This window comes from Caenorhabditis briggsae, assembly GCF_000004555.2.
Source record: "Caenorhabditis briggsae complete genome, chrII, whole genome shotgun sequence".
In the NCBI taxonomy this organism is placed as follows: Eukaryota; Metazoa; Nematoda; class Chromadorea; order Rhabditida; family Rhabditidae; genus Caenorhabditis; species Caenorhabditis briggsae.
The window spans coordinates 10,036,277-10,056,936 of record NC_013486.2 but is presented as its reverse complement, the minus strand read 5'-3'; the positions used below and the strand labels follow the sequence as shown (position 1 = coordinate 10,056,936).

Genomic DNA, 20,660 nt, shown 5'->3' with positions numbered 1-20,660 from the left:
TATCATATATACGCCGAGAAATACTCCGATACCCAGTAGCAAATATCTGTAGACACTGGCGGGTCGCAACCTCATCTAAAAAGGAGGAATGGGAAGAGAATATTTATAAACATATTTTCTGTAAGAGGCATGGATGGAAGGATATATTCACCTTTCCGGAAAATAAATAAAATGGCTCGTATGAAAATTATCACATTTTTATTGGATTGATATAATTTATAAGATAATTTTCAGATATTTGTATTTAATGAGCTGGTTCGCGATTGACACGCATCCGAGACTCTGGTACATTATCTTTCGCTTCCATCCTTTCTTTTTTGATACGGGTTTCCAGGTTGCTGAGTAGACTTTGAGCTGTCCAAGATACTTCTTCATCTTTTGATCTTTCAGTGGGGAAAGTACGCCCGAGGAGTGATACATCTGAAAATATTTCAAATTCCCTTGCTTATCAATCAGTTAGCACTACCTATGTCCCCTACTTTCAAGTAGCGAGCTAATGGTTGGACTTGATTCCCAAATCCGATACCGTCGCTTAATGTTGTCTTGCTTCCTGTTTCCGCGTTGTATTCTCGATGACTGTTGTATTCTTCACTCATCTGAACGCTCTCGATGGTTGCAGCTGAAAATCGGTAAATGCCTCATAAGCAATAAATTAAATGTGGTTTCTTACAGATTCTAGCCATGTTTGGGAAATTGGTTGGAGGAGCTGCCACTGTTGGCTCTTGTATGTCATCGTTCTCAGTTTTTTTAGTAGACTTTCCAGATTTACGGAATAGACCAGTCAACGGTCGGGTGATATTTTCACTTTTGAATCCTTTAATTGGATCCGTTAGCAAGCCAAATCTGCCTTTTCGACCAGCATCTGGTTCTGATGGACCTTTTGGTTGGCTGCGCGAATTCTGTTCGCTAGCTTCATCTAAAGAGACAAAAGATATTTCGAGAATCGAATATCAACTAAACAGCTTTCACAAACATAAACGTGCTACTGTGCAGAAGTGTATCACTAGACAACAGTTAAAACTTGCAATTGTTATCGTCTTGACGATTCATTTTCCGATTGGAAAAATTATAAATCTTATTTCGAGTTTGTCTGAAATCATTCATTTGGTGTATTACACACTTAAGTTAATTGTATGATTATTAAAATATGGGTTTCATTTTTCAACAATAATTATCTTTTAAATTTCAATAATTTTTCACTGATTCAATTGATCAACGCTGAAATTTCAGTCAAAAAGTGTGTAAACACACACAAAATTATGAGAAACCGCGACGCGTCGACGTGCGTCGCGTATAAGTGGGCGGAGTTTTGATTTCTGCGTCCAATGAGGGCGCACTTTCACCCTTCCTACTGTCTGCGTCTCGTTCTCTCTCCGCCGATGGGTATAAAAGGGGGAGCGTCGCGCGCGCGCGTTCAGTCGCCCAGCTCGGGCTGTGAATGGATGGTCGCTTGCGCTGCGCTCTCATCCTTGCAGCCACCAAATCATTTGGCGGTTTCGATGGTCGCGTGTGCTCAGACTGTTGATGAAATCAAGAAACAGCTTCAAACAGCTGCAGAAAATGTAAGACCTGTCCCTCACACTGAAATAGTTGACAAAAATCGATAATTTCACAATCACAAAATTTGATAAAACTGGGTCAGGTTTTCAAGCAAAGCTTTTCAGGTCGCAAGTAGAATTTACCGTTTATCCTCTCGTTTTCTTCAGTCCCCTTTCTCCTTCTTTTGTGGTTGCCTTTTGAAAATAAAATTTATGAATTCATATTTTTTGTTTGTTGTTTTTAACTGTTAAAAATCCAAAGGATTGAGTGATGAGTTTAAACCATCAGTTTTTCAGAAGCCATTCTGAAAATCTGATTCACAAATTCCATTAATTCAGCATATTTTTTGTGTTTCATTCAATTTATCTCGCTTCAGGATGATCAGACGTTGTGCGAATCACTGCTCAACGAAGTGCGACCGTTGGTGACAACCCGAGAAATTCTAGAGGTGAGATTCGGCTTTTCAAAGCACGCGTTTACACCCCGTCGTCGGACGTGAAGCCGCCCGCTAGAGCCAAGCAAGCAGCCGTCCTTCTTTCTCGGGCGGCCTTGCCCCGACTGACTAGTCGCGCCGATGGAAGTGTTCCTCTCCGTCTCTAACCTCTCTAGCTTCTCTGCAGCATTATGTTTCGTCGCGTGCCTAGCCACTCTCGCCTTGTGTATACACCACGAACTGCGGCAAGGCACGTCAATCGATGAGATTTAACAAACAACCCGCCGGCGTTAGTCATGTAGAAGTAGTATGAGCAGAACGAAGAACGGAAGCGCATTTTTGAGGGAAAACTAATGAAAAAGGATAATTTTTATTTCAGGAAACAAGAATCGGATTCGTTGTAAACCAGCTTCGTAGGCAGTACTTCAAAAAATGGCCAGCTTTGTTGAGGATAAGTCGAGAAGTGATCAAGTCTTGGTCCGAAATTGTATGCGACGAAACCTCAAAGAGACCTCAAAGTGGAGCTTCTTCTCGGAATACAACTCCGAATGTTCTCTCGCCCAGCATGGCAAAGCTCATGCAGCGAGGGATAACTCCCAACACACCGGCAGGAAGACGTGTCACATCTACCGGACTCCAGGGTATTTAATAGCCTCACCACAAGCACATCACCAAAATATATTTCTACAGGTTCACAACAGAGACTCGTGTCGCCATCCAATGGATCCTATGCTCCTCGAAATCAAGTTTCACCTGGCGAAGCTACTCCCGCTACAAATGGTATTCATAAATCGGCATCGGTTGGTGGTGAGCTGCTGAAGCACGCAACAGCATCGCTTTCAACGAAACCAATCACTCCTAAAGAGAACGGAAAACGGAAAGCAACAGATGAAGTTGTGGCACCATCGATTAAGAGGACTAAAACAGCAGCCGGAGCTTTATCGATTTCAGTTTCTCCAGGAATTTCTTCAGCAATGGCTCCTCAAACACCAACGATGTCTGTTTCTGCAGCAAGAAAAGCTGTTCAGAGTACTAGCGAATTGTTCGCTCAGATGAGTGAGACTCTACCTGGTCATATCGACATTGGTTCTGATATCAGAGAACACGAAGAACGGTTAAAGCGAGAACATAAAGACGAAGAGGTATGTTGCAAATTATCAGCTGTGTTTCTAGGGATCAAAATTTTGCTCGTAACGCACCTTCAAATTAAATAATAGAGAGATTTTCAGCTAGCATACAGCCTTCAAGCTTCTGCCAGCTACGGTAGCTTCGGAACAGTTGAGCGAAAAAAGAGAAAGTACGAGCGGAAAAACCAGAAGGTCACTACACCGACCACTCCGGCAGCAGTTGCTTCTCCTGCTTTGCAGACGACTACCACGGTCACGCCTTCCGCCCCAAGTGAGTTGTGCTTCTTTTCTCACTCTTACACACTCCTCACTGCATAGCACGAATTGCACACTACTGCACAGAACGTCATCATTTTGACTCTGTCAGACACACACAATCGTTCTCTCAACAAAATGAAACTTCACGAAAGGTTTCAAAAGTGGTGAACAAATGGGAAAATGGGTATTGAAAATAATGCAGGGATGGGAGTGGGAATGATATTTTGAAAGGAAAGGGACAGAAGGAGGGACAGAGCAGGGAAGTGGATAAGGAACATGAGAAGCGCAGGGGAATGAGAAGAGACACAGATACAGGGAGAGTCCACTGGACCATAGTTACGTGATTGTGAAACGACGAAGACGAAGTAATGCCCATCCAAAGCTTCCAAATCTGGGATTTATGAGCACCGGTCGCCCTGTATAGATATAAAAAATTTAGACTGCGTTCTGAGCTCAAATCTCATAAATTTGGGAACTTTAGACACGTCATAAAAAATAATGGGTTGAAACACATTCATTTGCTGGGCAATATTAAAGATCTGGAAAATAACAAGGCAAAGAGAACAGAGCATTTTTGTAAAAGTACAATACAAAGTTACCATGAAACTCGAAACTTTAAAGCCTTCAAATGTTACATGAAAAAATCAAGAGAGGACTTTTATCACTAAACACAATATGTGTTCGAGAAAATTCTGTATTCTTTCAGCTCCTCCAGAAGGCCATATACCACCGCTGGTCTTACGTTTCAACAAGAATGGGCTCACTTCCACGTCGTCTACTCCAGTTCTCAACTCCTCTGAAAGCTGTTCATCGAAGAAAAAGTACGAGAAGAGCATCCGTTCGATTCCTCGTTCTACAACACCCCCACCAGTGGTCAGGAACCAGGAAAAGGAACGTGAAAAAGAAGAGACGAAACGGGAAAAAGAGCGCCAAGAAGCTTTAAAGCGAAAGATGGAAGAAGAAGAGGAGGACGATGAAGAAGTCGAAGAAAAGCCAAAGCAAGTACTTAGCAAGTTGACCAGCTGGGATTCCTTGATTCCAACCATGGAAGAGTTGCAACTTCGTGTGAAACGTGCCGAAAAGGAAACGAAGAAGGTGGTTGAAAAGACTGCTGGAAAGACTAGAAAGGATCCTACCAAAGTCCAACTTGTCAAAAATTTCCGCCGGCCTATCCTGATTCTGCCGTATCTCGAAAACCCAACTGGGCCGGATTTCTTGTTACACAAGTAAGTCGATTCAAAACTCGTATTATTTGTTCATTATCAAAATTTCAGATATCCCAACAGCCTACAGTACTACTCCGAGGACAATTTCAGATTCGGAGAGAAGCGTCCATCGGCGTAACTTGTGCCTTTTTTCATGATTCCTACCTCATCCCTTATCATCTTTGCAGTTGTTATATCCTTTTTTCTTCATATTGTTATCCATAATTTGCTTCAAAACTCAAAAAAAATCCCCCTTAAAACTTTTCTGAGCAGTGAAAACTGAAAAAGTTTAAAAAATTCAAATGAAACGGGTCACTCTTCTACCACACTTTCCCTTCCCTTTGTTGTTTTTCCCTTTTTCATTTTTTGTGTTCTACTAATATGACATGTGCCCCACAAATCTTTCCATTTCATTTCTTGACATCCTTTTCCCCCGAACAAACCTGGTAATCCTTTTAATAACTGGAAAATGTAAAAATGTTTCGTTGGCTCGAAAAAATTAAAAAATGCTCAAAAAAATCGGTGATCTCTTTCTTTTGTCCCCTTACTTCGCTCCTAGAAGTTCTCCTTTTTAATTGTATTTTTGTTGTCTAGCTGCTGATTCGCTGGATAATGGGACAACAAGTTCTGTCCTGTTGTCAATACCATTTTCTGTAACTATATTCATTTTTGCTTCTTTTCCTTTTCCATCCTTTCCCTTTCTTCTGCTCATTTTTCCTCTTCTTCCCTTTGTGTCCTACTGGTCATACTGATGTTTTACCGCAAACTCTTTTCTTTTTTTCATTTTTCTTTCTAGGTTCTACTGATTTCTTTCTATATATTAGGTTTTTCAATTTTTCTCTCAGTATGGCTGACGCATTTCTTCCCTTCTTTTTCTTTTTTCTCTTGTCTATTTTTTTGTCTTCCCATCTTGTCTGATTCCACTTGAATCAGCCAAACTTTGTTGATGCCTGAATAATTAATAAAACTATAAAAATATGTTGAAATCGTGTGGATCATAAAACAATTAAGAGGAAAAAGAAACGAAACATCTGAAGAATAAAAGATTCACTTTCGCTTTCGAAAAGACATCCTTTCGATGATTTTCATCACACTTTTTTCCTCCTGTTATCAGCTGATAATCAAACAAATTATGCAAGTCATCAACAACTTGAATATATCTCTATTATTTGTAGTTCTAGTACTAATAAAAGCCAATGCTGCTCCACCGAATGGGTCATTTCATTGGAGTGAGTCTTCAGGAAAATCTATTGAGTCTAATATGATTTTTTCTAGTTGACCGGGAAATTTCATGTACAAGTTATGGGGTGAATCGTACTCGTTGTGTCCTGAACCATCCACAATTGGGACCAGAACAAAATCCAGAATGTTTCGACGAAATTGATGCGAATGGAGTTAAATTAAAGACATATTGTGCATTAGGTTGTGAAGAATCGCTTGAGGCTCAATTGGTAAAAAACCCTTCAAATTAGGAATATTTGTGAGAAATCTCAAAATTTCCAGGTCAAGAAAATTCCATCAAATAGCCCTTCCTGTGTCCAACATTACACTTACAACCTGGAAAGAAGACGCCAAGACTGGTCAGTTTTCCAATTGCAGTACTATTCTGATACAAAAAAGGTCAAAGGTCCTACAGCGAAAACTATAGTAACCTAAAAAAATTTTATTTTCCAGATTTTTTATCTTGATTTTCGTTCGTTTTGAGTCAATTTTTTTCACTAGCAAAGTCTCATTTTTCGATTTGTTTGGGGACAAAAAACAGTGATAAACGAACAAATAAGACCTAAAAATAAAAGTATTTATAGGCTACTGTAGTTGTCGCTGTGGGACGCTTTAAAACCGGAATGATACTTCTGGAATTATACTTTTTCAGGTTCCTCTGGAGAAATGGAACATGTGTCAACTCGACAATTCGATTTCATTTGATCTGTGGTACACCTACCAACCCTAAAATTTTTTATAGAGAGAACGAGGAGCTCTTCCTTTATGAAGACGCTGAAAATTAGATAGATACAATTGTACGTTAACGTGAACATTTATTTTCCTTTGCTCTTGTTTTTTATTCGTAAGATTAGAGTGACACAATAAACTATTCTTTTGAATTCTCTCTGAAATATCACCACCAAACAAAAAATGTCAACTCCTCCAGCAACTCCTGTTGCTCCAACTTATGACCCATACTTTGAAGATAGATGTAACTATTTTCCACCATTCTGTACTTTTTTCGATCTCTTATTTTCAGATAAAGTTACAGTACATGTAGAACTATCGCTGTTCTTATTCATAGGCCTTACTCTGGCATTCATCCTAATAATGATTGGTGTGATGATGGGATTCCGTTGGTATTATCGTCAAATGCTTGAAGTTCGACTCAAAGAGCTTCAGCAGACCTATGAGCCAGGAAGAATTTTCTGTGGGATTTTCGATACTTTTTTAAAAATAACTCTAAGCTTTTTCAGTGATCGAAAACGCCGGAAACGAAATCATTCAAGTCCGTCCGGGTCCGCTGTCTCCTCCGATCACTGATCAAACTGAATACAACGTCGTTGCTGGTTATCTTCGTGATGATAAAAGAGGACAACTTTTCTAACTATTTTTCAATCTTTGTTGTTTTCTTTCTTCAATTGTTTTCTCTATTCAATACAAAGTGATAAACGATATAGAAAGAGAAGAAATAGCTCATTAATACATTCTAAATAAAATTATTGAAATTCGTAATTTGCATCATCGTCTTCTATTCATCTTTCCATTCTGGATAATAGTGTTGACGAATACGGTCACAGTAGGCACGAACTCGTGGAAAATCGTCCTCGAGAAGATCGCTGATTTGCTGGCGATACGGTAGATAGAAAACGGCTCCGATTTGACCGAAAACTGAGCAATCGACCTGAATTAAAATTTTAAATATTTTTTCGGGAAAATGAAAGCTAACAGATGTGATGCGGTCTCCGAACAAAAACTTTTTATCTCCTAGAATATCATCGATTGCTCGGATATCTCTTCGAAGCAACTCCTTCTGCTCAGCTATATCCAACTTTCCGAGAACTCCATTCACACGCCTTCGAGCCTAAAATTTGAGAAAGAACTTAGAAGAAGAATAAGTGTTCTTACAATGTTACTGAATGATTTAGCAAGATAGTTGGTGATAAATCCAGGAAGTGGAAGATTGCTGACTTGTCTGGCAAGAAGAAGATGAGCATTGTTGACTGTTTTATCGACGAGAAGAGCACTAAAAATTCAAAGTTTAAAAATATGATCACATAAACTCAAAATATTTACTTAGGAAAGTGTTTAAAAAAATTCAAAAATCTGTCTCTGTGGGTGCTATCTTTCTGAATCAATCTTCGCTTCAGGAACCGATATCTGAATTCCCGATTGACCCATCGGCACACATCTCGGCCGATTTCAGGACCCCTGCACAATTCTTCATCGACAGATAGCGGCCGTCTTCCCCGGGAGGGATCGAACCAGGCTCTCCTTTTTCTTATTCCAATGAGTAACCCCCTACACCAGGCGGTCACACGGAACAAATGGGGAAAAGGAGGGTAGAAAAGGAGAGGGGGGACAAGAGGACAGGTGTTTATGGTATCTATGGACCGTTCTCACTCACTAATTAGTCGATAAATCCACCATTCTCTCCACAGCACGAGCAGTTCCTCTATCTGTGCCCTCGAGTTTGTCGTCGAGGTCAAAGTGTTTCTGAAGTTTCCAAACGATGACTTGAGAATCAGAAATTTGTTGACCATTGAGCTCGATGAATGGAAGAAGCCCGCGTGGAGACTGGCGTAGTGTGAGCCATGTACCAACCACCTGAATTGATATTCGATATTCCGAAAAAGTTAGATTTCTCAAACCTCATGCTTTATACGATTTGCTCGAAGGAAAGTCTCGATTTTCAGACAATATGGTGAAAGATTCGGAAGTCGGTTTGCTGGACGTGGAAACTGGTATAGATAAACGACATTCTCCTTCCAATTCGTTTTCAGAGGTCCCTTTCCTTGTAGACTCGTACTGGCCGCACGCAAAAGCGTACGAGTGGAGAATACTGTAGTCTTCCCCAAGTTGAGAACAGATTGCATTCTGCAAAACTTGGCTCTCGGTGATCCTTTGAAAAGTGGTGTGAGAGGTAAAAAAAAGAAAAAGACTGTGATTTCAACAACCAAATGAAAAGAAATAATGAAAAAAAAAACTTTATGGGAGAGAAGTCAACCCGCTGATGAAAATAACGAAAACGAAACAGCAAAACAAACGAAATCCTAATACATAAGGATAATTTTTAAGAGTTAGCACTTTTATACTCCTCGTATCTTTTCTTCTGTAATTCATATTCTTCCATATTCGCGTGTTGTTGAATAGCATTCAATCTGTATTTGACGCCTTCTTGCCTCCGTTCCTTCTGACGACGTTCATCCCACATTACTGCGACTGAAATATTCGAGTGACTTTTGGTTTTCTCTTGTGAGGAGAACTCAGTGAGTAACGTGTCGACACAAAAATCGATACGATTCGAGTCGACCAGTCGGACTATTGAAGTCGATAAAAATCGTGTCGACTGACACCAGAAACGACACAGTATCGACACAGAGTCGACACGACACGACTCTGTGTCGACTCGTGCCGACACAACCTCGAGTCGACTCTGAGTCGTGTCGTGTCGACTCGGCAAATACTCAGTTGCTACAGGATCAGTTGCTTCCTGACCAGTTGCTGCTTTTGTCTCAGTTGCTATTTTCCCAGTTGCTACGACTCAGTTGCTACTTTTGGCTCAATTGCTCGCATTTTCCGAAATTTCAAAATCTCAGTTGCTACAAAATATCTGTTGCTACAAAAAAACTCAGTTGCTACAATTGACTCAATTGCTACTTTTTTCTCAAATGCTACAAAAAAAGAAATTTTTTGTCCACTGTCGTTTTAATACTTTTCTCGGGACCTGCCGAGTCTTTATTTTCAAAATTTCTCCTTATCTGCATCGTGTTTTTAGCATACATGTGGATGGCCGGGCCGGGCCGGCCCGCTTGCTTCAAAACCCTCGGCCCGGCCCGCTCGGCCCGCCTAGGACAACTTTTCGAAAATTTTACTTTTCAAATGTGCCAATATATTTTTAATAGCACAAATATTAATCCAAATGCATACAACCATCCGAAAAAGTCAATTTAATTGAATTTTTTGCAAAAAAATCAAACTTCATTATTATCCTTGTCTGAGAAAAAAAAGGTTGAGACGCAGAGAAAAAGTGTCTGTGTCTCCACCTTATTTATGTGTGCTATTTAGGCTCTCCGCTTCAATATCGCTACCGTATTCAGACTGCAAAAAATACTCTCTAACCTTTTTTTTCTCACTAGGGAATGACTCACAGAAGATGTGGAGTTATGGGACGAGACCTATATCATTCGAAAGAGGATGAAATTTCATTTTCAAATATATGCTCAGTTTTTGCGGCGGCCTCCGCTAACTCGAGAAATTTAGGTCAGAAGTTTTCAGTAGATTTTGCACTGAAATGCATACGTGAACGCTTCCACGTCCTCATTTGTTTTATACGCTTTGAAGAACCATTGAAAACAGCAGTGGGATGGCTCAGTGGTAAAGCGGCGGGATGGGGAAATGGTACTCTATGGTTCGACTCCTTCATAGTCGAAACTCTTTTTTTTATTTTTTGTTGGTTTTTTATATGACCTGTTTTTGAGCTCAAAAGCTGTTTTCAGCAGTTTTCCATACTCTAAACACCTTTGGCATCTTGTCAAATACAAATTAACCAAGTTTTTGGAAAAAAAATTTCTGAAGAAAATTCGCATGTTTTCATGATCCATACACCTCTTTTCAAATTTTCAAAAAAAAATTTTTTTGAAACACAAAGAAATCTATATTTATTATTATAACGATTATTATTATGTCTCGCTTTTATAGACGGGCGGCGAACGGGCGGCAAGCGGGCGGCTCACCGCCCGCCCGGATGGAAACCCTACTGGAATAATCCCGCCAAGGATAAAAAAATCGGAAAATTTGAAAAGAGGTGTATGGATCATGAAAACATGCGAATTTTCTTCAGAAATTTTTTTTCCAAAAACTTGGTTAATTTGTATTTGACAAGATGCCAAAGGTGTTTAGAGTATGGAAAACTGCTGAAAACAGCTTTTGAGCTCAAAAACAGGTCATATAAAAAACCAACAAAAAATAAATAAAAGAGTTTAGACTATGAAGGAGTCGAACCATAGAGTACCATTTCCCCATCCCGCCGCTTTACCACTGAACCATCCCACTGCTGCTTTCAATGGTTCTTCAAAGCGTATAAAAGAAATGAGGACGTGGAAGCGTTCACGTATGCATTTCAGTGCAAAATCTACTGAAAACTTCTGACCCAAATTTCTCGAGTTAGCGGAGGCCGCCGCAAAAACTGAGCATATATTTGAAAATGAAATTTCATCCTCTTTCGAATGATATAGGTCTCGTCCCATAACTCCACATCTTCTGTGAGTCATTCCCTAGTCAGACAAGCATAATAAGCCAAGGATGAAATTTTTTTCTAAAAACGACCTTAAAACATTTGTAAACACCAAACAATTCATAATTAATTTTTAAACTTTTTCGGTCAAATGTAATTCGGGTTCATTTTTCGGTTAAATTTGTATCTTGTTATACTGGTGTTTTGCAATAAATCTAAATTCAACTCAATTTTTCATTTTCTTCTCGCATTTTCTAACTTTTTTCTAAATAAAACGAAAAAAAAAGTTCAATATCTTAGAGCGCGTTGAAAATGAAGTGTCGTGTCGTGTCGACACGAGTCGATACAGTATCGACACAAATCGACACGACAAGCGAGTCGACACGACACGAGTCGACACGACACGAGTCGACGCGACACGCGAGTCGACACGACACAGTCGACTCTGTGCCGACTTGCGTCGATACGATTTTTCAGATATTTTTCACTTGTGTCGATACGACTCTGTGTCGACACGTTACTCTGGAACTCACAAATAGTTACTGTAGTAAAAATGCAGGAAGCAACAAATACTCGGAATCCGAACCTGTGTTTTGGTGGAGCAGCAGACAGCATCTGAATCAACCAGTGAAGTTGTCAATATCAAGGAAGATATTTAAATAGCCTTATTGAGTTTCAAACTTTGAAAACACTGAAAGAGACCAAAAGCTTAAGAAATTGAATTTATTTTAAAAGAATACACGATTCAGCAGGAAAATGAAAGCGAAGTTTTGTCCCAGAAAAATAAACCAAATCAAGAACTGAACCAAGTATCAATAAGATGTATCACAGGGGAACAAATAGACGGGGATACAACTGAAGGGGGTAGAAGAAGAAAGTAAAGCATGAGGAAAAGAAGAAAAATGACCGTACAGAACATGAGTAAAGGTGGAAAGAATAATAATAACAGTAAAATCTTATTTATAAACCCACAGAAAACAATTTAAACCGAATTGAATAATCAGTTCATATTGTATAAGATGACTAGCTTAATTAAGATAGGTTAAACCGGTGTTAGATCAAATCACAAGAAATCGAAAAAGAAAATGATAAATTGAATAATCGGAATTAGCGATGATCGGGTCTCTGATCTGAATCACCAAGAGATTTTGCCCATGCCACATCATTTAATGTTCGTTTGTTGTGGTCGTAGAGCTGTTTAGCTCTCTGCATCTTGTCGGCAAGACGACGGGCAACATCCATTCGACTGCACCATACATGGATTTGGCGAAGACGTGCATCTTCCATGTCAAGGCTCACTTCTGAAACGAGTCGATATTTTTGAACATATTTCAGATTTAAAAAAACTCACCAATACTGGCAAATGTGTTCTCAAGTGGTGGCTTAGCAACGACACTTTTCAAAAACTTGTAAGCGATTCTCTGGATAACAATCGAATTTTCACCATTTGTCTGAAAACGACCCTCGATTCAATTATGAGTATTACTATAGTCGCTAATCAACTCTCACCTGTCTGCATACGTAACATTGCTTTGTGGAGATAAGCACATACTGACGAACAACGCGATCTACATTAGATGCATCGATGTGCTCTAAGCAAGTTTCCACGTCAAGAAGTTGTTCTCTAGACGAGTATCCATTAATGCGGAGTAACTCCATCTGAGCATGAGCTAGATTGGGATTGTAAGCCGGCAATAGATGATAAAGATTCCGGCATAGACGGGGTGTGCGTACCCGGCTGAAATTGAGAAAAATTAAACAAATGAGCATCTATGGAACCTACAATTGTGCTGTGGCACGTCTTACTCCAGTGGCTGGCATAGCCAATTCCTTCATAGCCGATGCCGTTCCTTCAACAAAATCGAAAACTCCCTGGACTGGTTTTGTTACAGTATCCACAACGCCGGTAGCCACTCCCCAGACCATTCCTTTCATGATTCCACTTTTTCGACTCTCTGATGCCACATTGGTGAACATTGCAGTTGCACCTCCTAATACACCAACTCCCAATCCTTTGACTCCAGAATACAGATGAGTGAGAGGAGTGGATGACGATGAATGCGATCGAATCATATTGTGCCTTCTTTTGAGTTCATGATCTTGATCGAAAGTCAGGGCTCCTACTCCAGAAGCCATCGAAGATGCCACTTTGGACACACTATTCGATAGACCGTATCCAAGACCAGCTACAAATCGTTGAACATCACCTTCGATGAACAATCCTTGGAATGAGTCTTTGAGATCCGTGACAAGTCCAAGTGGGTTTCCAAAAGCATCCAGAGTGACGATAATGCTCAGTGTTTCTTTTTGCAGTTCGGCGAGATAGAACTTTTGAAGAGTTTCTAATAGGAATGATGATGTTTCAAAGTAGTGATATTGTCGGAACGGAGGTAGAGAAACGGAAGCGTTTTCGAATGAAATCAGCTTCATATTGAACTGTTGTTTGAGGAGACGCAGATCTCGCGGGAGCCCTGATTTCGGGACAGTAACAACTGAAATTTTTGGAATAGTAATGCAATTTTTCTTTTTTTAACGACTCACCACTCAAACCAACATGACCAATTTCAAGATCGAGTGTACCAAAATACCACCTTCTAGTTCTAAGTGGATCATGTCGCTCCAGCTCTGTATTGGGTGGTAAATTGAGAGCTCTCTGTTGAACAGAAGAAGAAGCATCCGATGATTGGGCCATTTGAACAACCTTCCACAGGAGAAGCTCATCCAATTGGACACTCATATCACACACTTTTAATCGGAAACAGTCAAACGAATCGTAGTGTTTCATTGAGGTGCAATTCATTTCCAACTTCAAAGCAGGACGACCGGTCACTGGAACACCCGCCGGCAAATCTACCATTTGGTCTTCATAGTTTCCAGCGTCCGGTTGACAGTACAGGACTTGCCATCTATCAGATGAGAGTAACTGATTATCGATTTGAATAACATCCACACTTCCAGTCATCTGATATGTCTTGTCGATTTTCCGTGCGCTGACGACTATCCCTCCAAAATGCGCATAAATCAGTTCTTCTTGCAGACCGTTCACAACCGAAATTCCTAGACCGCCACGCATTGTGATACTGACATCCAAGATAGCTGAAACATTATGATAAGAATTGTTTGAGACCTTCCAGTTACTTACCAAGTTTTTTCACTGATTGGATCATCGGTTCAGAAACAGCTCTTGTTTGGAACTCTCTATCAGTGATTCGGATGACGACAGTTGGTCCTGAATGCAAAAATTCCACTCCCAATGTGCCACTTCCCGGTCGTTGTCTCTGCACTTTCCATATTTGTGTTACTGCTACTCCATCTTCTCCTTTCGGAGCCAACTCGTCAGGACCAACTACAGTAACCTCCGTCTGTTTCGAAGTCATCATTAAATGTGGATTATCAATCAAACAAAGTCTTCCGTCAGGCATCCATGTCCAGCGTTGCCACTTGTTCCTACTCTTGTCTCTTTCCATCATCATTAATCGACCTCCTGCATTTTCGAGAACATCCAGAACTAGTCTTGAGTCAGGTCTCTTCCGATGATTCATACCGACATTCTCAATGCAACCATCTGGGCACAACTTCCATAACTGATTGTCTTCCGTTCGGCATTGTTTATTTAACATAATCTTTCCTTTCTGCATCGTCTCCAAAACCAATTCCTGTTCATCTGTATATCCACCTGTTTTTGATCCACTTCGTAGATGAAAGCTGTGAGCAAGTTGAATGTACGAGTTGTTCTCATAAACCAGTGGTTCAGCTGGTCCAGGAACTCCGATCTCATACGATTTACTACGATTCTCGAACACTTGCAGAACCATCATTTTCTTCCCATACAAATCATCCCATGCATAGTCCACCACACTTTTCGATTTGCAAATTGTTCGAAGATGTGGTCTGGCAGGAGTATTGCATTCTTGCTGATACAACACTGGTACATCGGTCATGTTCTCGATACGGATAGGTGGTGGGTAAAAGTCAGCGTTGGTGAATGTGATTTGGAATACAGCTGAAGTCAGAATGATTTCAACTCGGATGAATCGTGGAGTCTCATCAGCATCTCGCATTGTGACATGGAATGATCCGATTCGATCGATCAGGAACGGACAACTCCAGTGCTTCACATCCGCTCGACGTACACAGAGCATCCGACGAGCAGCATAGTTCTCATTCCAAGTTGTTGATGATTGAGCAGCCAAATGCACGTGTTCCTTTTCTCTCTGAAATTTCAGTACGACATGATTTTGATAAACCTCAACTATACCTCAACTAAATCATAATGACAAACAGACACTGCCACTGATGACTGATTTTGTAGAATAAATCTAGAAGTCAAGAGTACCACTTGCGTATCTTTGTATCTGCCTGTTCCAGGGCGTACTTCAACTCCAATATTGTAATAGAGCGTTGGTTTTGTTTTGTGCTCGACTCTCAACTTCAACGCCTGCACACCAGGAGTGAGGGTGAATTTGTCACTGAGCATTGCCCGATATCCTTTTTCCGAAATGTATGCGTTTCCAACTCTCACACGGCAAGCCTTTGGGCAATTTTCATCAGCGAATGAGAACATTAGTGGATGCCGATCCTTTGCTTTTTCATGTTCTTCCATTTGTCCGGCTGACTCTGATTTCACAGCCTCTTGTTGAATGATGAGCGGAAGGCCAGATTTGTTCACAATCCAGTATGGTACCCATAGTGATACGGATAGCGCCTGAGCAACTCCTCGTCTGACATGACAGTAGATATCAAGAAGATGTCCTTTGGCGTCAACCATCTTTGTGGTGAAAAGAGTTCCTTCTCCGATAGATGCCTTGTTCAGAGTGAGCGGAGTTAGGGAAGTGAGTCGATCAGTAGTAACGCTGATTGAAAGTTCCTTTGTGATATCAACAGAAGTGATGAGCATCGATTTACTTGCTGCGATTGCGAACACGTTGTCTTGGATCTTGACTTCTACATCAATGGGAAGTAGATTTTGTAAAGAGAGTGGGGCGACCAAATGAATAGAATGACCAGGAAGAGATTCGAATTCGTGTTCCGGATAGTACTCTCTGCGAATGGCCGTGCACACCCAGTAGTATCGGTTGAGATTCGAGTCAGAACGAGTTTTGAGTCGTTGTGTTTGATTGCACACTTCTCCAGATATCTTCACATCCTTCCATGATAACCCAGCATGCTCAATCACCGGCAATGGTCCAACAGGATAAGCAGTCAGAGGACAGTGGGCATATTCCAGGGGTACTGATACAACTCCATTTGGTTCCACGCTCATTAGCTCACCGCCTTGTGCTCCTTCAGTTTGTACTGCGATTGGGTGGGGAAGATGATTGGTAACATCAATTGATGATTTCAAAGTTACAACCTTTTTTCCATCATTCTCCATTGTCACTGCAATCAGAAGACGTGCGTTTTTGAGCTCTGGACGAAGTGCTTTGACAACTCGGAAGTAGGTTCCACATGAATCCACATTCACCGGTGATATTTCATCCCATCCAGACACCCTGACTATCAATTGACGAGGTGGTTCTCGTTCGAGATGAGAATACAGTAGGAGACGTGCCGGGAATTCAAAATTCTTCTCTTGTCCTCTTCCAACTGTCATCCATCTTGTCGTTGATTTTCTTTGTTCTGATCTAGCAGACAAAACATCCTCAACTGCTGTTGTAAAATGAACTTCGCAGCCAGTCACGTTCTTCATTGCATATGGAAGATGATCACTACTCGATCGTGTACACTGATTTCTGAAGTCATCCCGTTCGAACGAGGCAAGAATAGCTGGAAGTTTCGAATTCCATTGAATCGATTGTTGGATCAACTGCTCCGTTATGTTGATATTCAACGTGCTTTTAGATTCAGCAACCAACTCAATCGATTGTTTCAGGTCCTTGGTGTTTGATAGGAACCGCAGGATTCGCCATTCTTCAATTACTGGTTCCCAACCGAAAATTCTCTGATTGAAATAGTCCATTGAAATGTGGAACGCAGCTTTTATCCGTTCTCCGGCCTTTTCCAAGCGCACATCTGAACGATTTCGTATTTAGTAAAATGGTGGTGAACCTAATTACTCACTAGCAACTGATAGTCTTAGCAATGGAATCGAATTTGATTGCAAATCATCAAGAATCCATAGATCCGTGTGCTCACTTTGAATCAAGAACTTTGCTATGTCGATTGCTGAAATTGAATATCTCGTTTTTTGTTTTTATCACAATAGAATTACGTTTCGCAGGAAGAGGTGGGACGATGATCGGGATGATCAACTTCTTCTGAACGTCCACGTAGTTTTTTATGTATCCTGTGATGATTGCTTTCAACGCTCGGGAGTCCTTGTAGGATAAGCGGCAGATCATTTTTACAACTTCGATCTGTAAAAGAAACCTCAAAAAAAGAATAAGAAATTCTGAAACATGATAACTAAATTAATTAGAATCCCAAACTTAATATCCCCATATTTAAATTAACATAGTAAGGACTTTTGGATTGGACAAGAACATTTAATAAAGTAGAAAAAACGTTAGCCACAGAACCCGTTCCCAAAATTAAACAAACCTCTGCATTGAATACGGTAGCAGATGATTCAACCTGTATTTGAGAAATTTGATACTTTTAAGATCACAGTTATAATTAATCATCTAGAGACTTTAGACTAGATGTATCCCATCTAACATAAAACGAAAAATACCTCAAGAGCGTGTCTAACTGGAGGTGTTACAGCCATTCCCTTGTTCTGATTCGACTGATTCGACAAAGACATTGGATCGATGTTCAACGATATTGTGATCGAAAAATCGTTCGAGCACAAGTTCCTCGTTTGTTTCTCATTCTGCATGGAACACCATCCTAATCTCATCGACTGAATTTCCAAATTTGCGGAAATGTGACCACCAATATCATTCATATTCAAAACTGCTGTTGTTGAAGCGATCATCGCAAAACTGTTCTTGAAAAATGGATTCTCGAGAAGATATAGATCAGAGTCTCGAAGAGTTATTTTTACAGAAAACGTAGGAGTTGTTGACGATGGAGATTCATGAGCAGAGTTTGGATTACGTTCCACTATCGCTCCTCCGTGGGTTTTAGAGAAAGTCTGACGACGTCCAGATGCAGTGAGCTGGTAGGGAATCTCATCAGTATCTGCAAAAAGTATCAGATAGTTGATTGGAGTTGTGATAATAAAAAGCTTACACTTCGGAAGGAAATCCGTGTAGAGCATCAGAAACTGTTTTAGATCATCAAGCCAATCATACGCCAGGATGACACGAGCATTACAAACAACTAGAGTCAGAACAGGGCATTCATCCTTTTTCATCATTATGTGTGCTTCTAGCATCAGTGACGAGTTTATTGATGTAGTGACAGGAGTTGCCGGTCGAGACTGTTTTCCTGAATCCGTGTGCTGCAAAATCACTGGGAAACAATTTTTAGGATCATTGTTCGTTGTGTCGACAAGTTCGATTCTTTCGCAAATCAGATCCAACTCTGATTGACTGTCTTCAAATGAATCGAAAGAAATTCGAGCTCTCTCTAACTTGACATTTGCAAATGGTTTCCATTCTCCATTCAGAATTGCCTTTCGATTTTCTCCCAGTGTTCTAGGAACTTCTAAATTCAAATCGACGTCTTCGAAAACCATTCGAAATGATAGCGTCGCATATTTCAATCGACTTTCTATCTCAATGACGTCTGTTGGAAGTTGAAGAATTTCGATTGGAATCGTCTCCGGTACAGGGATCAGCGGTTCTCCAAAGTTCTTCTCGATCACTGCTCTCATCAAAACATAGAATTGTGTTGTCATTCTCCATTTCAATCCACTGATTCGAGTGATAATTGTTAAATCCGGTGCATTCTTCGAGAAAACGGAATCTAGATTTCGAAGGAACTTGTTATTCAGATCGAATCTTCGCGAGAAAACATTCGGACTGGTCAGCACGAAAGCAGTCTGCTGGAATGCTTTTTCTCCGATATGCTTCATATGTTTCAAGTTTTGTAAACGATCGACCTGACGAGCTTCGTGAGCACGGACATTTGATAAAATCATGTCACCGTAATCGAGAAGGCAGTCAATTTTTGAATCATATCCATAATCACTCTCCACGGAATACTTGTCAAAAATTTCAGCTTTGAGAGCAGAAAGTGTCTTGAATGTGTTCTTCAAAATAACTGCATCTGCTTGCCATAGCAGAATATCAGGAGACGTTGAGTTCAATGGCATCATGAATGAAGTTGCACACTGAACATCCACATTCAACGAACATTTCGACCGGGCACTCTCCTCAATTTTCAGCTTCTTGCTTTTCGTGACGATGTTCATCAATTCGTTGAACTGCATCCAGAAGTCCATGAGAGCACAAAAGAATCTATGTGTATGTACATAATAAACTTTTTGATTCGACGGCACATGGAATCCAATTGATATGTCACACTCGCGATTCGGATCATCTCCCAGATATTTGACGACGTCTATCACAATTCGTTTGGAGTCATCCAACTTCCGTTTTGTAGTCGGAGCCACGCCGAATCCATTTGACGTATTCTCAAACTGCTCATCAAGCATAATGAGGCGTTCGGAATAGATTTCTGGAAAAAGGTCGATATTTAAATAGACATAGGAAACTACTCAATCCACTTCCAATTTGGAATTTACATAATTTTCACAAATGAACCCATACAAGGGACACTGCTAATTGAATTAGGTCAGAACTTTCATCTATTTAATATGTATGGCAGTTCGAACTTCCGAAAATAAATAGTTGTAACGTGGGAGTCCAATAAATTGGTTTTATATTGTCGTATTTGCTCTAATAGAATAGCTTTTTTGAGCTCAATGGTCTCGGTTCCTATGCAAGATATCGGAAATCTGTCAACTGATAAAATGGTTATCATAATATCACCAATATTTTATCAGTTGACAGTTTTTGAATATCTTTCACAGGAATCGAGATAATTAAGCTCAAACTAGACCGTTTTGGAAACCTTCTATCACATGTTTACGGTTGTCTATGAGTGGCTCACCTGAAAAGAAAGGCGTCGAATCATCGATTCTCAATCCATCGACCATCAACTTTATCGCCAGTGTATTCGAATTACTTTCACTGAGCTCCATTGTCGACTCCAATTCTGTATTCACCAGAGAAACTACTCCCAATCTAGTATGATTTTTTGGAAATGGCATACTAACTCTCCAGTTTCGTGCCCTCAGAGTGCATCCAACAAGGAAAGATGATGTCGATTTGGTTGAAACCAATTGAACCGTACTATTCACATCTTCCGACGACTTCTCATGTTCATCTTCTCCAAGTATACCACCCATCTCCAGTAGAGCTGTCCACGTCCGTCGGTTCATCTGCATTTCCATTTCGTCCATTTCGATTTCGATGGAGCAGTTACGCTGCAAAAATAAGGATATGAGCACTTTGTTTCTTTTTGGCTCGTCATAGACTCCTCTCATTCATTATTCCATCGTGTGTTTCCTCATCAAAATTCGAAGACTTTTATTCACCGCGCACTATATTGGTTCATTCTTTTTTTTTGGCCCCTTCTATTTATAGTGTCTCCAGTGGGAGGCATGGATTACCAAAAATACGAAAATCTCGGAGCCGGAAACACTCCTCCTCCTTCGGTCCCATGTACCCTTTTCGGAGAGAAAAATATAGAAGAAGGTCCAAGAG

General features: G+C 40.4%; 7 protein-coding genes across 7 annotated transcripts; 3 read left to right on the top strand and 4 right to left on the bottom strand.

The window, feature by feature from the left end:
• Window positions 1-244: 244 nt before the first annotated feature.
• CBG02469 lies at window positions 245-1,467 on the bottom strand (the record flags this gene model as incomplete). The annotated part of the gene is made up of 4 exons (XM_002630728.2): window positions 245-420; window positions 467-619; window positions 671-916; window positions 1,269-1,467. The coding sequence occupies 4 exons, from the start codon at window positions 1,465-1,467 to the stop codon at window positions 245-247; spliced, it is 774 nt and encodes a 257-aa protein (XP_002630774.2).
• A 32-nt stretch (window positions 1,468-1,499) lies between these two features.
• Window positions 1,500-4,701, top strand: CBG02470 (the record flags this gene model as incomplete). Its single annotated transcript, XM_045242554.1, has 7 exons — window positions 1,500-1,562; window positions 1,916-1,987; window positions 2,352-2,613; window positions 2,663-3,135; window positions 3,190-3,370; window positions 4,064-4,583; window positions 4,632-4,701. 7 exons carry the CDS (start codon window positions 1,500-1,502, stop codon window positions 4,699-4,701), a joined length of 1,641 nt encoding a protein of 546 aa, XP_045092291.1.
• Window positions 4,702-5,694: 993 nt separating this feature from the next.
• Window positions 5,695-6,568, top strand: CBG02471 (the record flags this gene model as incomplete). The annotated part of the gene is made up of 4 exons (XM_002630730.1): window positions 5,695-5,791; window positions 5,838-6,013; window positions 6,066-6,142; window positions 6,436-6,568. The coding sequence occupies 4 exons, from the start codon at window positions 5,695-5,697 to the stop codon at window positions 6,566-6,568; spliced, it is 483 nt and encodes a 160-aa protein (XP_002630776.1).
• A 127-nt stretch (window positions 6,569-6,695) lies between these two features.
• On the top strand, window positions 6,696-7,152 carry CBG02472 (the record flags this gene model as incomplete). The annotated part of the gene is made up of 3 exons (XM_002630731.1): window positions 6,696-6,756; window positions 6,805-6,975; window positions 7,022-7,152. 3 exons carry the CDS (start codon window positions 6,696-6,698, stop codon window positions 7,150-7,152), a joined length of 363 nt encoding a protein of 120 aa, XP_002630777.1.
• A 144-nt stretch (window positions 7,153-7,296) lies between these two features.
• CBG02473 lies at window positions 7,297-8,641 on the bottom strand (the record flags this gene model as incomplete). Its single annotated transcript, XM_002630732.1, has 5 exons — window positions 7,297-7,449; window positions 7,495-7,629; window positions 7,674-7,791; window positions 8,173-8,372; window positions 8,417-8,641. 5 exons carry the CDS (start codon window positions 8,639-8,641, stop codon window positions 7,297-7,299), a joined length of 831 nt encoding a protein of 276 aa, XP_002630778.1.
• Window positions 8,642-8,838: 197 nt separating this feature from the next.
• On the bottom strand, window positions 8,839-8,979 carry CBG25636 (the record flags this gene model as incomplete). The annotated part of the gene is made up of 1 exon (XM_045242553.1): window positions 8,839-8,979. The coding sequence occupies one exon, from the start codon at window positions 8,977-8,979 to the stop codon at window positions 8,839-8,841; it is 141 nt and encodes a 46-aa protein (XP_045098171.1).
• Window positions 8,980-12,108: 3,129 nt separating this feature from the next.
• On the bottom strand, window positions 12,109-20,356 carry CBG02475 (the record flags this gene model as incomplete). The annotated part of the gene is made up of 11 exons (XM_045242552.1): window positions 12,109-12,302; window positions 12,353-12,452; window positions 12,511-12,739; window positions 12,785-13,493; window positions 13,543-14,097; window positions 14,144-15,215; window positions 15,260-17,013; window positions 17,062-17,166; window positions 17,213-17,357; window positions 17,675-19,569; window positions 20,005-20,356. The coding sequence occupies 11 exons, from the start codon at window positions 20,354-20,356 to the stop codon at window positions 12,109-12,111; spliced, it is 7,110 nt and encodes a 2,369-aa protein (XP_045092290.1).
• Window positions 20,357-20,660: the final 304 nt, after the last annotated feature.